At 43.7% G+C, this 13,498-nt stretch overlaps 1 protein-coding gene across 1 annotated transcript; it reads left to right on the top strand.

The window, feature by feature from the left end:
* Positions 1-922: 922 nt before the first annotated feature.
* On the top strand, positions 923-2,622 carry LOC120108232 (protein CANDIDATE G-PROTEIN COUPLED RECEPTOR 7-like). Its single transcript, XM_039121807.1, has one exon. It carries the CDS (start codon positions 954-956, stop codon positions 2,301-2,303), a length of 1,350 nt encoding a protein of 449 aa, XP_038977735.1. The 5' UTR covers positions 923-953; the 3' UTR covers positions 2,304-2,622.
* Positions 2,623-13,498: the final 10,876 nt, after the last annotated feature.

Here is a 13,498-nt window from a genome sequence, read left to right as displayed (position 1 = left end):
TCTCCGCTGGTGGGATCAGTCTCCGTGATTCCCGCCGCCAGCTGATCACAGTTCAGCCAAAAGCCTACAGGTAATAGCCAAAACCCTCATTCTATAAAAAGGGGTAGGAAAAGGCCCTGGGTAAGTAAGAAAAAGATAATAGAAGCTATAAGAAAGCTATTCTAAACCCCTCCAAAAACACAGCTAACTTAGCCATCGGAGGGCCTTCTCCGGAATCTCCAGCCAAGGCTTTGTGCAGGTACCCCGGAGCTCAGAAGGTGGCCCTCTTCCTCCGTCTTGGCCGGTGTCGCCTTGGCTTCTTCCGACGTGGTCACCTTCAGGCCAGATTTTAACCACAACAAAACTCAAGATGCAAAATACTACTCACATATAGAATATGCAAATCAATTATAAGGCATAACTTAGAGAACAATACAGATTCGGACTTTTTCGGGCATAAATGGTTTGCTGGTTCGGTTCAAGTTAGATCAGGTTATAGGGTTGGAAACTTAAAATTGTCCAAAATTTAAATAGGCCGGGTCGGATCTGAATTCGGTAAATTTAGATCCGACCCATAAAGTAGAATAGGTTTAATTTTTGAATCGGATCCGACTCTACGTAGCCTCAAAAAATGAATTAGAATCGGGTCTAAGCAGGCCCGGTCATAAGTCAACCCCAGCCTTAACGCATTGCGACTAGTCTAAACTAATAAAAAAAAATAAAGAAAGGCGACGGCAAGACCCGGAGACACGAATCAAAAGACGGCTCTCCGGGCGTTCCATCCTTGGCGTTGAAGCAATCAAGCAACCCTGCCCAGAAACGTTGATTTAATATAAAACGGCCCCAGGCGATAGCTCCCCAATTTTTACCTTGCCTATCCTCTCCTCTCCCCAGCCAGAAACCACGACTATTTGTAATTATCTCCTCTATCTGGACATTCGTCGACCCACCGGAAAAATTAGCCGACGGCGGCGATGGCCCTCCTCCGCCTCGTCCTCCTCCTCGCGGTGGCGATCCTGGCCTCCTTCCGGCCGTCGGCTGCGGAGATCCGGGTGACGGAGGTCCGATCCGACGGGCGGACCATCATCCCCTTCGACGAGTTCGGCTTCACCCACAACGGCGTCCTGGAGCTCAACGTCTCCGGGATCTCCTTCTCCGACCCCTCCCCGGCCCTCGACCTCTCCCAGCTCGGCTTCTTCCTCTCCACCCGCGACGCCTGGATCCACGTCCTCCAGCAGCTCCAGGAGCGCGACATCACCTGTCCCCTCGGCTCCTCCCTCGTCAAGCACGTCTACTCCTTGAACCAACTCAATAATCCCAACCCCAACCCCAGCGGCCTCTCCATCCCCCGCTCCACCTTCTTCGGCACCGTCTTCTCCCAGTCCGATCCCGGCCAGTACACCCTCGTCTTTGCCAACTGCCTCCGCGGCCTCCGCGTCTCCATGACCGTCCGCTCCGCCATGTACAACCTCGATCCCCACACCGGCCACCGTGCCTACCTCTCCGCCGGCGCCGCCTCCCTCCCCCTAATCTACTTCCTTCTCTTCCTCGCCTACGCCGCCCTCGCCGCCGCCTGGGTCGCCGTCCTCCTCCGCAAGCGCAGCGCCGTCTTCCGCATCCACTACTTCATGCTCGCGGTCGTCGTCCTCAAGGCCCTCAACCTCCTCTGCGAGGCCGAGGACAAGTCCTACATCGAGCGCACCGGCAGCGCCCACGGCTGGGATGTCCTCTTCTACATCTTCAGCTTCCTCAAGGGCATCTCCCTCTTCACCCTCATCGTCCTCATCGGCACCGGTTGGTCCTTCCTCAAGCCCTACCTCCAGGAGCGCGAAAAGAAGGTCCTCATGGTCGTCATCCCCCTCCAGGTCGTCGCCAACATCGCCCAGGTCGCCATCGACGAGTCCAGCCCCTACGCTCGCGACTGGGTCAACTGGAAGCAGGTCTTCCTTCTCGTCGACGTCGTCTGCTGCTGCGCCGTCCTCTTTCCCATCGTCTGGTCCATCAAGAACCTCCGCGAGGCGGCCCGGACCGACGGCAAGGCCGCTGTCAACCTCATGAAGCTCACCCTGTTCCGCCAGTACTACGTCGTCGTCATCTGCTACATCTACTTCACCCGCGTCGTTGTCTACGCCTTCGTCACCATCACCTCCTACCGCTACCTCTGGACCAGTGTTGTCGCCGGGGAGCTCGCCACCCTCGCCTTCTACATCTTCACCGGTTACAAGTTCAAGCCAGAGGTGCACAACCCCTACTTTGTGATCGACGATGAGGAAGAGGAGGCCGCTGCCGAGGCTCTCAAGCTTGATGATGAGTTTGAGTTGTGATGCAGATGATGGATCAACAAATGGTCTTCCTTTTAACCAAAGGTGATGACCCTGTGTACTATGGCCAGAACAATAGGAGGATAGAGGTGGGATCTAGTATTTCTTTTCATCTTCTCTTTTCATTTCTTTCTTTTTTATTTTTTGGCCTTACTTTTATTGGGATTCTCGAATTGATATCATAAGAAGCTTGGAGCTCTAGTTTATCTTCATACTGTAGCATGTATGTCTAAGTTTACTTATCTACTATGGATTTTAATTGATTCCACTTGTACCTGCATAGCAAGCATACAAGTATATTTTGGTTCATTGCTATGCTCTATGGTTGTGCGTTTGCGCTGTTAGAGAATTCGGCTGTCCTTTTATTGTTTCTTCAAGTTATTGATGAAGAGGGATTTTAATTCTTTCATATGTTGGCTCTCTTTTTAATATATTATTTAATTCTATTTTTCCATTGTGGCTACAAATTTTAGTTGAAATAGCATGACATGGTGCTCAAGATTTTAGCTATGTTATGAGTTGGCCTTGAATCTCATGGAAACATAAGTTATATCATTTTCTTCCTAATCTAATGCATTAGGAGATTAACACTGGTAAATTTGCATGCTTATTTTTATAAGCTTTTGCTAAGTGATGAGATATGCTTCATGTTTCTTTTACATATGAAACTAAATTTGAAAAAATTCAATGGTTTTTCAGCAAAAATCAAAGTTGTGTTTTTTAGCCATTAAAGGTTTATAGGAAGTCATACATTTGGTTTTTTGGATATTTGAACTGTGAAGGAGGGTTTGGAGTGAAAATGTGGAAGAGATATATATGGTTTTCTTTGCAAACAGAGAATTATTGCTGGGAAATTTAAGGTTGCTGGCGTTTAAAGGAAGATATTATTAAATATTTGATTTGACCCAGTTATTTTTAAGCTGGTTTCATGATTTGTTTAAGCATCAACTTTAGTTGATATTATGCTATGCTCCTTTTAACCTGTGTTTAGAGGGAGAACAAAGGCTGATGGTTGAAGAGATTGTGGTGTGTGATGATGCTATCTATGTAGCGTTGATGGTGGCAAATTTCGGGAATACGAATTTGTTGAAAGAACAGAGAATTGGAAGTTGTAGCTCTCTATAGGTTGGATTGCATGAGAAAATGGTAAAAAAATGAAATTTGTGTTTGATGGTTAGTTCTATTAGGAGGATAGAGTGTATAGCAAAATTCTTTTTTTTTTTTTTTTTTTTTTTTTTTTGGCTAAACGAAAGGGGAAGGGGGGAGGAAGGGACAAGCCCCACCCCCGCGTAGCAGCCCCGACCACTGGGCCCCCACCCCGCCAGGAGAATGTTCGATGCGGGTAGACCGAGTCGTGTGTTGGGCACTCCGACCTATTTTACTCATACCCTCCCCACCCGTGGGCCGGCTCAGTTTTATCCGACCCGACCCTCCGTGTGAGTACGTCACACCTGGCACCACCCAGGCTACCAGCCGACCAGTAGCGCTTCCAGACCCCGTGTCCAGGCGTGGGGCATCCGGTCCCCGAATTTAATCGACGCCCGCGCATTTCGAACCTGGAACCACTTGGTTGGAAGCAAACGCCCCGTTCCAACTGGGCTACCACCTTGGTGGTGCAAAATTCATTTTTTACTGCTTAAACTTTCCTAAATTTCGGACTGCTTAAACTTTCCTAAATTTCATTGGAGGGAAATTAGAAGAGAATTAGAACAAAGATCTTGAAAAAGGATACAATTCAAACAAAGATCTTTTCAATATTCTTTCAAGCTATTTTTTCAGGATGAAATTTAGAAGAATGCTAGGGTGCCACGCACTTGCTTCCCATGCTCCTATGCCTTGCCCTGTCAATGATGAATGCCAAGTGAAATCAGCAAGTCTAGTTTTGTTGAAAATTAATCTGAATGCCCTAATTCGTATCTCGTCTCTTAAGAGTTGATCTTAATCCCAAGTTGTAGCACAAGCTTCTTCCTACCGGTTCCATCTAGAGCAATAAATATGCTTTCTTCTCTCTACCTTGCACCTTCGGTTCCTACAATCTGATGGGGACATCAGAGCTCCTCATTTAGATGATGGAGTCAATTGGTTGCTTTTGTTATTGGTCGAGTCAGTTTGGTTAGTTTGATTTTAGTCAAGTCAATTGGGTTAGCTGTTGGGTCAAGTGATTGGATCAATTGATCAATGTAAGACCTAATTATAAACGTCAAATTTTAGGTGTGATCAATTGGTTTAATGGTCTAATGTTAGTAAGGTTTAATTTGGTATGTAATCAATTAATTGACTTAGTCAATTAATTGAAAGGTCCAAGTTTGGTTAGTTGTTAATTGTTTGACTTGGTCAATTCATGATGTAAGGCCTATATAAGGGCCACCTCGCTCATGAATTAGGAATTGAATGATTGAATAAAAAATCCTAGCCTTTTTTCTGCTTCTTCTTCTTCTTCCTCCTCCTCTTCTCTTCCTCTTGCGTCTCTATAACCTCATCTTCCTGCGTCTCTATAACCTCTTCTTCCTCCTCCTTTTCTTCTTCTTTCTCTTTCTCTCTTCTTCCTGCAGTGGTCCACCATCACAATCCTCCAAGTTCCTTTGAGAAGCCAAAACCCAAGATTGACTTCAAGGTGAAAGCAGCTGAATCTAAGGCCAAGGTCTTGGGATCTGCAAGCATGAGAAGTTCAACCTCTGCAATTTAATCATCCTTGAGCACAGCATCTTCAAGCATTTGGCCAAATGGAGGTGTTCTTGGCAAGCAATATGGTGGTTGGGGCATGCATCACATGCCCTCAGCATTTGTGTTGGCAGATCTTGCATAGCCATCATGGCACTATGGCAAATCGATTATACTTATGCTCCAAGTGTGTCTCATCCTTGCCCTAGATTTTGGATTTATTAGGTGTGAGTCAGAGGAACTTACAATTAATTCCTTTCTTTTTCCTTTTGAAGATTAGCAAGTTGTAGAGCAAATGTTGGGACCTAATGGTGGAAATATTTGGTAGAAAGTTTGTTGGATGAAGTAGTATCACTTGGTTTTTTTTTTTTTTTTGGGGGGGGGGGGGGGGGGGAGGGGTGGGGATACCCCTTATTAGATATACATGATTCTAAACATGCATGTGTGTACCATGCCCTTTTCTCAAGGACTTAATCTATCCCGTAGACAAGTTGACAACCGCCCTAACTTTTTGATAGGGCGGTTGGGGCTGAGGTAATTATGATATGAAATTTCATCTAGAGATGAAAGTCATAGCATTTATGATGTTTATTCACCTAAAGGATCATTGCTTTACTCTACTAATATTTTATGCAAAATCATGCATGAGGAGTCTATTGGAAAATGTCTATTTGGATGCCAGAATAACATTGTAGGCTATTTATTTATTTTTTGTGAGAAAGATGAAGAGAGGAATTTGTATAGAATTTGTGTTTTTTGGTGTGAGTTGATGCAAGGTGCATTCTTGGATCGTCCTGGATGAAACCAAAGATCACCCAAGATATGCTTTTTCTCCTTTTGCATTACTATAGAAGTTATGTTTAACATGCTTAACTATTGCAAATTTGTGTATAGGTTTACAAATAGGATTTTTTTTGCGAAAAGAATATTTTCTTTTATAAAACTATAGGAAAATGTATATAGCATTTACTAGGGTTGGCGGAACCGTTCCGAACCGGACGGTTCTAGTCGTACCAAGCTGTTCTAACGGCGGACCGGGACGGTTCCGGCAATGGAAATGAAAACCGTTGTTGGAGGAGAAGGAGAAGGAGAAGGAAAGAGAGGAAAAGAGAGTGAGTGGGGGAGGGAGAGGGAGAGGGAGAGGAAGGAAGAGAGAGGGAGGTGTAGGCCGGCCGACGAAGGGCCGGCGAGCCGCGCAGAGGACGCTCCTTCGGGCTCCGTGGCCAGACCTTTGTTTTGAACGAAACAAGGGACCCAGCCACGGGGCCTTCCTCCACCTCCTGCCCGGGTTGTCGGCCTCTGTTGGCCCTCCTCTCTCCCTCCTTTTCTCCTCCTTTTCTCTCTCTTTTCCTCTCTCCTCCTGTTTCGGTATAGACTTGGCACGGTATGGCGCACATCCGTACCAACCCTTGCCGCCGGACAACTGGTCCGGAGCCCGTATCTGCACAATAGACCATGGCATTTACCTTCGACTATGAAATTGACTGAGGGTGTAAGAACACCCGCACAATGATTAGGATATGGCTGTATAAAGGAGATAATTTTCTTTGTCTCGGTTCCTTTATTGGCAAAATTTAATTGAAAACAAAGTTCTATAATTTGAGGTTACGTTAATGAATTTTGACAGATTTTTCTCTTTTTTAAAATTCAAAATTAGTTAAAGTTTAATGGCTAAGAATGGGGCTCGTGCCCCAAAATACATTTGTTCCAATTAAGCTTATGGAACCCCCAATATTTTATCCTGAACAGTAATTGAAGAAAAATGTTCTCTTTATTTCTTGGTTCTCATGTTTTAGGTAAACTATTGAATAGTTGGGGCTTTTGGCCCTGGATCCCTAGTTTGATTGGAGAATCATGGACACTTATAGTATGTGTTGACATTCGAAGTTTGTGTTGACATTCAAAGTTTTGTGTTATTGAAAAAAAATAGCTCCTTAGTTCTTTAGTATTTTACATAATTGTTTGGGAATTGTTCCTTTTGCCCTAAGCACTTAATTTGTTTTCTTTGGGCTTGATACTATAAGGCCTGCATTCTATTTTAGTAGAATGTGCCAATTATTCTTGGATATCTCATTTGCGTGATTTAAAAAAATGAAAGGTTGGGGCTTGCGTGTGAATCACATATATCAATTTATCGTTAGAATATGTTAGAGCTCATTATCCATCGTCGATTGGTCTAATAATTCTTTGTATAGTGATGCACTTCGTGTACGTTGACATTGACATTTGATAGTATGACCCAAGGAGGATGAGATGCGGGCCTGGACATTTGATATCTACATTGTGCAGACTATCTCAAGATTTGCAGTTACCTAAACATGACTAGAGTATTCTTTTTTTTATTCCTTTTTTTTTGCAACCGATAATAGGTAAATAGAAAGAATTTTCAGGATTCCTTTTTGGCATCAATACTAATTTTTGATATTTTGGCCTGTAGCTGGCTGAAACATAGATCATGTTTGAACAATTAAACCTATAAGGTTTTAACTGATATGCATTTGGTTATTTGGAGGATGGATTGTTATATGAAATGTTAAATAGGTGGGAGTGAGATGTGAAAGAGATTTTTAGGGCTTTGCCATACATATGGTTTAAAGATTGTTAGTGAGGCTTTTGGAGCAAGTGGTGCGTAAAGGGAGACACACTACTAAAATAGTAGTTATTCCTATGGATTTCTACATTGTTGTCTGCCATGGTTGAGTTGGCCAACTTATGTTTAATTAGCTTCTTTAGGAATAACTTGTAGTTGACAGTATGCTAGGCTTTTTTAAGCCATGATGTGAAAAAGTCGATGCTGATGATTGAAGAGGTTGTGGCAAAGATTCAGATCCCATGGGATGGGGCTGTTCTGGTTTTCCATGAAATGGGATGCGCTGCATCCTGCTCCATCTCGACACTAGGGATGGTGGGATGCTCTGGGACTCAGTACTTGGGATGGTGGGACGTCTTGTCCCAACACTTGGGATATTTTGATGGCTTGACACTTGGGATGGTAGCACACCATACCATCCCATCGAGTCCTAAACCCTTGTATCCATGGTGGTGCTATTTTTTTGGGGCTGTCACTAGTCCTTGCAGACCTATACTTGACCCACACCTGATTTGGTTGGTATGGGTCCAAAAATTGATCCATGAACTTTTCAGGTCTAGGTATGAGTATGCTAAAAGTTACCATCTCGGACTTGACTTGAATCCGATGGTTTACTTAGTATATAATATATAGTTTACATTCATATCCCTAACAAATCTTATAAACATATTAACTACATCTTAAGGCTAAGCGTGAATAGTTGTGAGCGTACAAAAGGAATTAAGCTTTCCAAAGGATAATACCTGCTTGAGAATCCAACTTGGTCTTAGATCTTTACTTGATCCAACTTGAACTTGGATCCAATCCATACCCAGTGCAACCTGGACTTGTAGCCTACTTGACCCAATGTCTATCGATCCTGCCCACCTTGGACTGACCTAATTCTTGGATAGGTTAGGATCTGGGTTAAAAAGTAGACCCGATAACCCCAACAAGTCGGGTCAAAGGTTGGAAGTATTGGACCCTACTTGACTTGAGTTCGTATTGATAGTGGCAACTTCGTGAGTACAAATTTCTTGATAGTAGACAATTGGAATGCAAAGTTTTCTAAAGATTGGCAACTTTGATGAGAAAATGGTAAATGAAAACGAAATGGTAAATGAAAATGAAATTTGAGGTAGATGGTTACCCTTTTGAGGACAAGGATGTGGTTCCCAAACATTTGGATTTCTTAGCCTAGTTGTGATCTCAGGGTACTATGTTCCAAGGGAACAAAGAGAATTGGAATGAGCATTGTCCAAGGGATTTGATTGAAAAAATTGATGCACTATGAAACCTGAAGATGAAAGAGCTCATTGGCTGCAATGGTTCCTTTATTCTTGGGCCAAAGTTACTGTCAAGTTATTAGAGATAATTGTGTTGTGCATGTCAAAACAATATATTGCTAAGCGAATGAGTGTATGGGGGATGTCGTGATTCCACGTTGAAATCAATGATTGGGAATTTGTCTGAGAGATGAAATTGCTTTTGCTAGAGATACATTAATTACTTTTGATTTCATGACTTTTAGAATGCATGAATGCCCAGAAGCACATGGTATGGGAATCTATAGTTGCAAATGGAACCTGGGAAGGCTTTTGGTCTTGGAAAGCTGAATCACCTGTTTGTGATGGTAGATTAATTTTTTGAGGATGGATATTATGGATAGAAGTTACATTACTTTTCAATTTTTCTTATTGTATATCTGAGCTAGCACTCTATGTTGATGCCTATGGATTTAACAAAGGATATCGAGATTCTCTAAGAGTGCTGCACAAAGAATGCATATAACACAACTAGTACACACTCCATTTGATTATATTGGTAAATGGATACTTTGATATGGGGAAGAAAGATTACTTATTTATGCTGGTAGAGGAGCATAGATAATCACCCTTGTAAATTATGCATATAAAAAAAATGAGTTTTGTTAGTTTTGATTTATTTCTCATTTTAGTTCTCAGGTTCTATTTTGATGCGATGTCATGATAGGAATGAAAATGGTTGTTGTTTGATTAGAGGGTGGAGCTGGCCTCATGGCATGCAAGGTCGAAAATATGCAAATCGCAAACCATTATCTTAAGGGATTGGTTGGTCTTTGTAACATGTTCAGGGCCTAATGATTAAAAGGATTGAAAGGAAAACCTCACAATGGTTAAGTGTACTCTTGTCCTTACAGGGAAAAAGTGTTCACTAATCTTTTTATTCAGACCATAATCTCCAATCTCATGGTGTATTTCTTTTCCTAAATCTCTGTCGTCTTTAAGTTGAGTCAGTTGACCGATAGCTAAAAGGAGATGGGAACTCTCACTGTTGCCCAGATAGACAACCCAAGAGGGGGGGGGGGTGAATTGGGTTTTTAATATAATTTGGCTAATTAAAACTTTGTGGATGATTAATTAAAAACTATAGCAAGTTATTTAATTAAAGCCTAGTGCTGTGAGTAATGTGCGGGGAAGAAGATGAGAGACAATGCACTACAAACACAAAGTTTTATAGTGGTTCGGAGCTAACCCTTGCTCCTACGTCCACTTCCCAAGTCTCACTTGGGAATTTCACTATAACCCCCTTGGATTACAGCCGGTTGTTTTGCAAGCTCACAACCAAACTTGTTGTTTTACGATCTCACAACGAACTCGGTCGGTTTTCCCAGGCTCACCGACTAGAACCAACCCCGATTGTTTTTCCGGGCTCACAATCAAACCCTTACACACGTTGGTTTTAACTTGGCTCACCAACCAACCTTAAACCCCTTGATTCAATCCCCCGATTGAATCAAGTAAATACAAGAGATAGGAGAAAACAGAAAATAGATTCTCAAAAAGCAGATTTAAGACAATATAATCGTAAAGGAGTTAGAAGCCCTCAAACGCTTTTAAGCTGGTGAAGAGGTATGGCTTCTGGAACTCCGGTCTCCTCTTGAAAGAGTGGTCGACTTGAATGCAGGAGGAGGAAGCTTTGATTGTTGGGAAGAAGTTGTTGGAGCAGTAAATGCAGATCTCCCCTTTTTCGTTTAAGAGCACTTGGAGAGCTTGAAAACTTGAATGCTTGGAGTGGAATATCTGTTCTCTACCTTGCTACAGTCCTCTGTGGCTATTTAAGCCAACCCCCACGGAAACTAGCCGTTACTCTGCTTTTTCTGGCCGTTCTGCACACTCTGCGCAGCCTGACAATATGACCGTTGGTGGGTTGGAGTCGACTCGCGCGATCAGGAGTCGACTCGGCTGTAGCAGGAGTCGACTCACGCTTTTCCGGAGTCGACTCGGCAACTGTTCCAAATTTGAATTAAAGTTGCCGTCTTGACTGGGAGTCGACTCGTCTTGACCTGGAGTCGACTCGCCAACTTCTGGAGTTGACCTGGCAATTTTTGGAGTCGGCTCATCCACTGAAGTCCGTGGATCCAAATTTGAATTTTGTCCACTCGAGTCGACTCGACTGTCCTGGGAGTCGACTCGAATCTCAGAGCCCGAACTCTCGATTCTCTGTCATTTGGCTCATCCAGTCTTGGAGTCGACTCGAACCTCCTTGGAGTCGACTCGGCTCTCAGTTTTCGAAAGTTGGTCTTCTGCCTTTTGACGTGTAGCTTGTCTTGGAGTCGACTCGAGCTGTCTGTGAGTCGACTCGAATCTCAGAGGCAGTAACATGGTTTTCTGTCTGTAGATGGTCGCGGAGTCTCGGAGTCGACTCGTGCAATGCGGGAGTCGACTCGAATCTCAGAGTCCGAAAATCGTTCTCTGACTTTTTCCTTGTGTTCCTCTGAGAGTCGACTCTTACCTTCTTTGGAGTCGACCTGCCAACCATCGGAGTCGACTCGCGTTCCACTGGAGTCGACTCGAATCTCAGACCCGAAAACTGCTCTCTGACTTTTCTGCCTGTGACTGCTTGGAGTCGACTCTTACTTCCCTGGAGTCGACTCGGTGAACATTGGAGTCGACTCGCGCACTTCAGGAGTCGACTCGTTGACAGGTTCTGAGATGAAGCTTTCTGTTCTTCTTTCTGTTCTCAGTCGGAGTCGACTCGTACTAATCTGGAGTCGACTCGAGCTCGTGCCAGTGAACTTGATACGCTTGGAGTCGACTCGTGATACTCGGGAGTCGACTCGAGTCTCAGACATTGGTTCATGCAGACTTCTTAACTTATCCAAAATACTATGAACCAAGTCTAGAAACACTTGGACAGGATTTTCACTGAAACACTCAATTGAATTCATTAGTAATCACAAGATATACTCAATTGCTTTGAGCTCATCAAAATCAAATGGGGTTTTAATCAATCACTCCACAATCTCCCCCTTTTTGATGATGACAAAATTTTGAGTATATGTAAAATGAATTGCTCATAAAACAATGAAGTAAAATCCATAAATGAATTCAAATGTCTGATAATTTAATTTATCCAAGTTTGAAAGGAGTGAAACATTAAATTTCGGAGTTAAAGTTCCCCCTTTCATTTGGAATTATATAAGCCTTCATATTATGCAATCAATTGTTTGGCTTATATGTCATTAATGATTTAGCTTGATTAAAATTCAGATTCTCCCCCTCAACATATGCATTCAACTATATTTTGATTTTCTGAATTTCCTCTTCATGCTTTGAAGTTTTTTTTGAACTGAATTTTATCTTTTTAGAGGAAAAATCTGTCAATTTGTTCTTGAGTAGGATTCAGCTAATCTCCGAATATCCCTTGAATAGATTCTGGAGATTACTCCATTAGGAGCCCCAAAAGAGAGATAATGAGCCTCGAGGTACCGAATCCACTTAGAACAAATTTGTGTGTGTTTTTAAGAGTTTATCGTTTTATTTATTTCCATTGATTTCTTTTACATATTTTTTTCAATATTTCTCCCCTTTTACATATTTTACCATATTTTATACATATTTCTCCCCCTTTTTGTCATCATACCAAAAAAGAGGTAATCACACACAATCAATGGCACAATCAACAAATGGCACCTCAAATGGCACATAATTGAAGATAAAATGTCTACTCATTGTATTGATATGAATGTGAATACATTTGAGAATACAATAAGTAAAGCAAAACAAGACAAAACACAAAAACATCTATGGCCTCCTCGAGGATGAGGCTCCCCCTCTCGAGGATGCATCTCCTCCTCTGGAGGATGTGGCTCCTCCTCTCGAGGATGTGGCTCCTCCTCTCAATCGGCTCTGCTCCATGAGGAGGGTGACTGCATCTGTCACATGGCCAAGCTGTGCGATGATAGACGTGGTGGCTCTGCTATGTGTAGTGGAGAGCTCTGTCACCGACGCCTGAAGCCCAGTCACCGATGTCTGAAGTGCGTCCAGCTTGTCGATGAGTACATTCGACAAGCGCTCGGCCCCCTCGGTGGTGGTGTGCATGTCACGACCTATCTCCTCTCGCATCTGTCGAGTGGAGCTCGTGACCTCACTCATGCTGTGGAACTGGGCCTGGACCAAACTCCGGATATTGTAGATCTCTTCCCGTACATGAGCCGTCATGTCAGTCACGGCTGTCAAGGAAGGGACCAACTGAGAAGATACGGGTGCAGGAGTGGGAGCAGGCACCGCACCTCGGAGCTCCCGAAGCAGCTCGTCCCTCAGATCTCGGACGATCTCCTGCCGCAGCTTCCGGAGCTGCTCTGGATCAATCCGAACCTCCATAGATGGTGTAGCTGAGGAGGAAGGTCCGGCAAAGGTGGTAGGAGCAGGAGGAGTGGATGGGAGGTCTGGATGGTCTGGAAGGTCTGGGTAGTCTGAATCTAGCTCAGGACTGGGTGATGGTCTGGTGGTCTGAGCAGTGAGAGTAGACTTCTTAACCCAGATCCCTTCTCTCTTCCGAAATCCCATCCTGTGCATAGTCCCCGTACACAAGCGATCAGTCCATCGCAAGGCACGAGAGGGTTCCCTCTCAGGAATGGGAATCTCGTACTGCCTAAAAAGAAGAGTGAATAACATCCCGTATGGGAGTGAGAGCCTAGGTCTAT

This window comes from Phoenix dactylifera, unplaced genomic scaffold, assembly GCF_009389715.1.
Source record: "Phoenix dactylifera cultivar Barhee BC4 unplaced genomic scaffold, palm_55x_up_171113_PBpolish2nd_filt_p 001233F, whole genome shotgun sequence".
NCBI classification, from domain to species: Eukaryota; Viridiplantae; Streptophyta; class Magnoliopsida; order Arecales; family Arecaceae; genus Phoenix; species Phoenix dactylifera.
This window is presented reverse-complemented; position numbering and strand designations above follow the sequence as displayed.

Coding starts and splice junctions, on each gene's coding strand:
- LOC120108232 (XM_039121807.1), top strand. CDS start 954: ATGGCCCTCCTCCGCCTCGTCCTCCTCCTCGCGGTGGCGATCCTGGCC.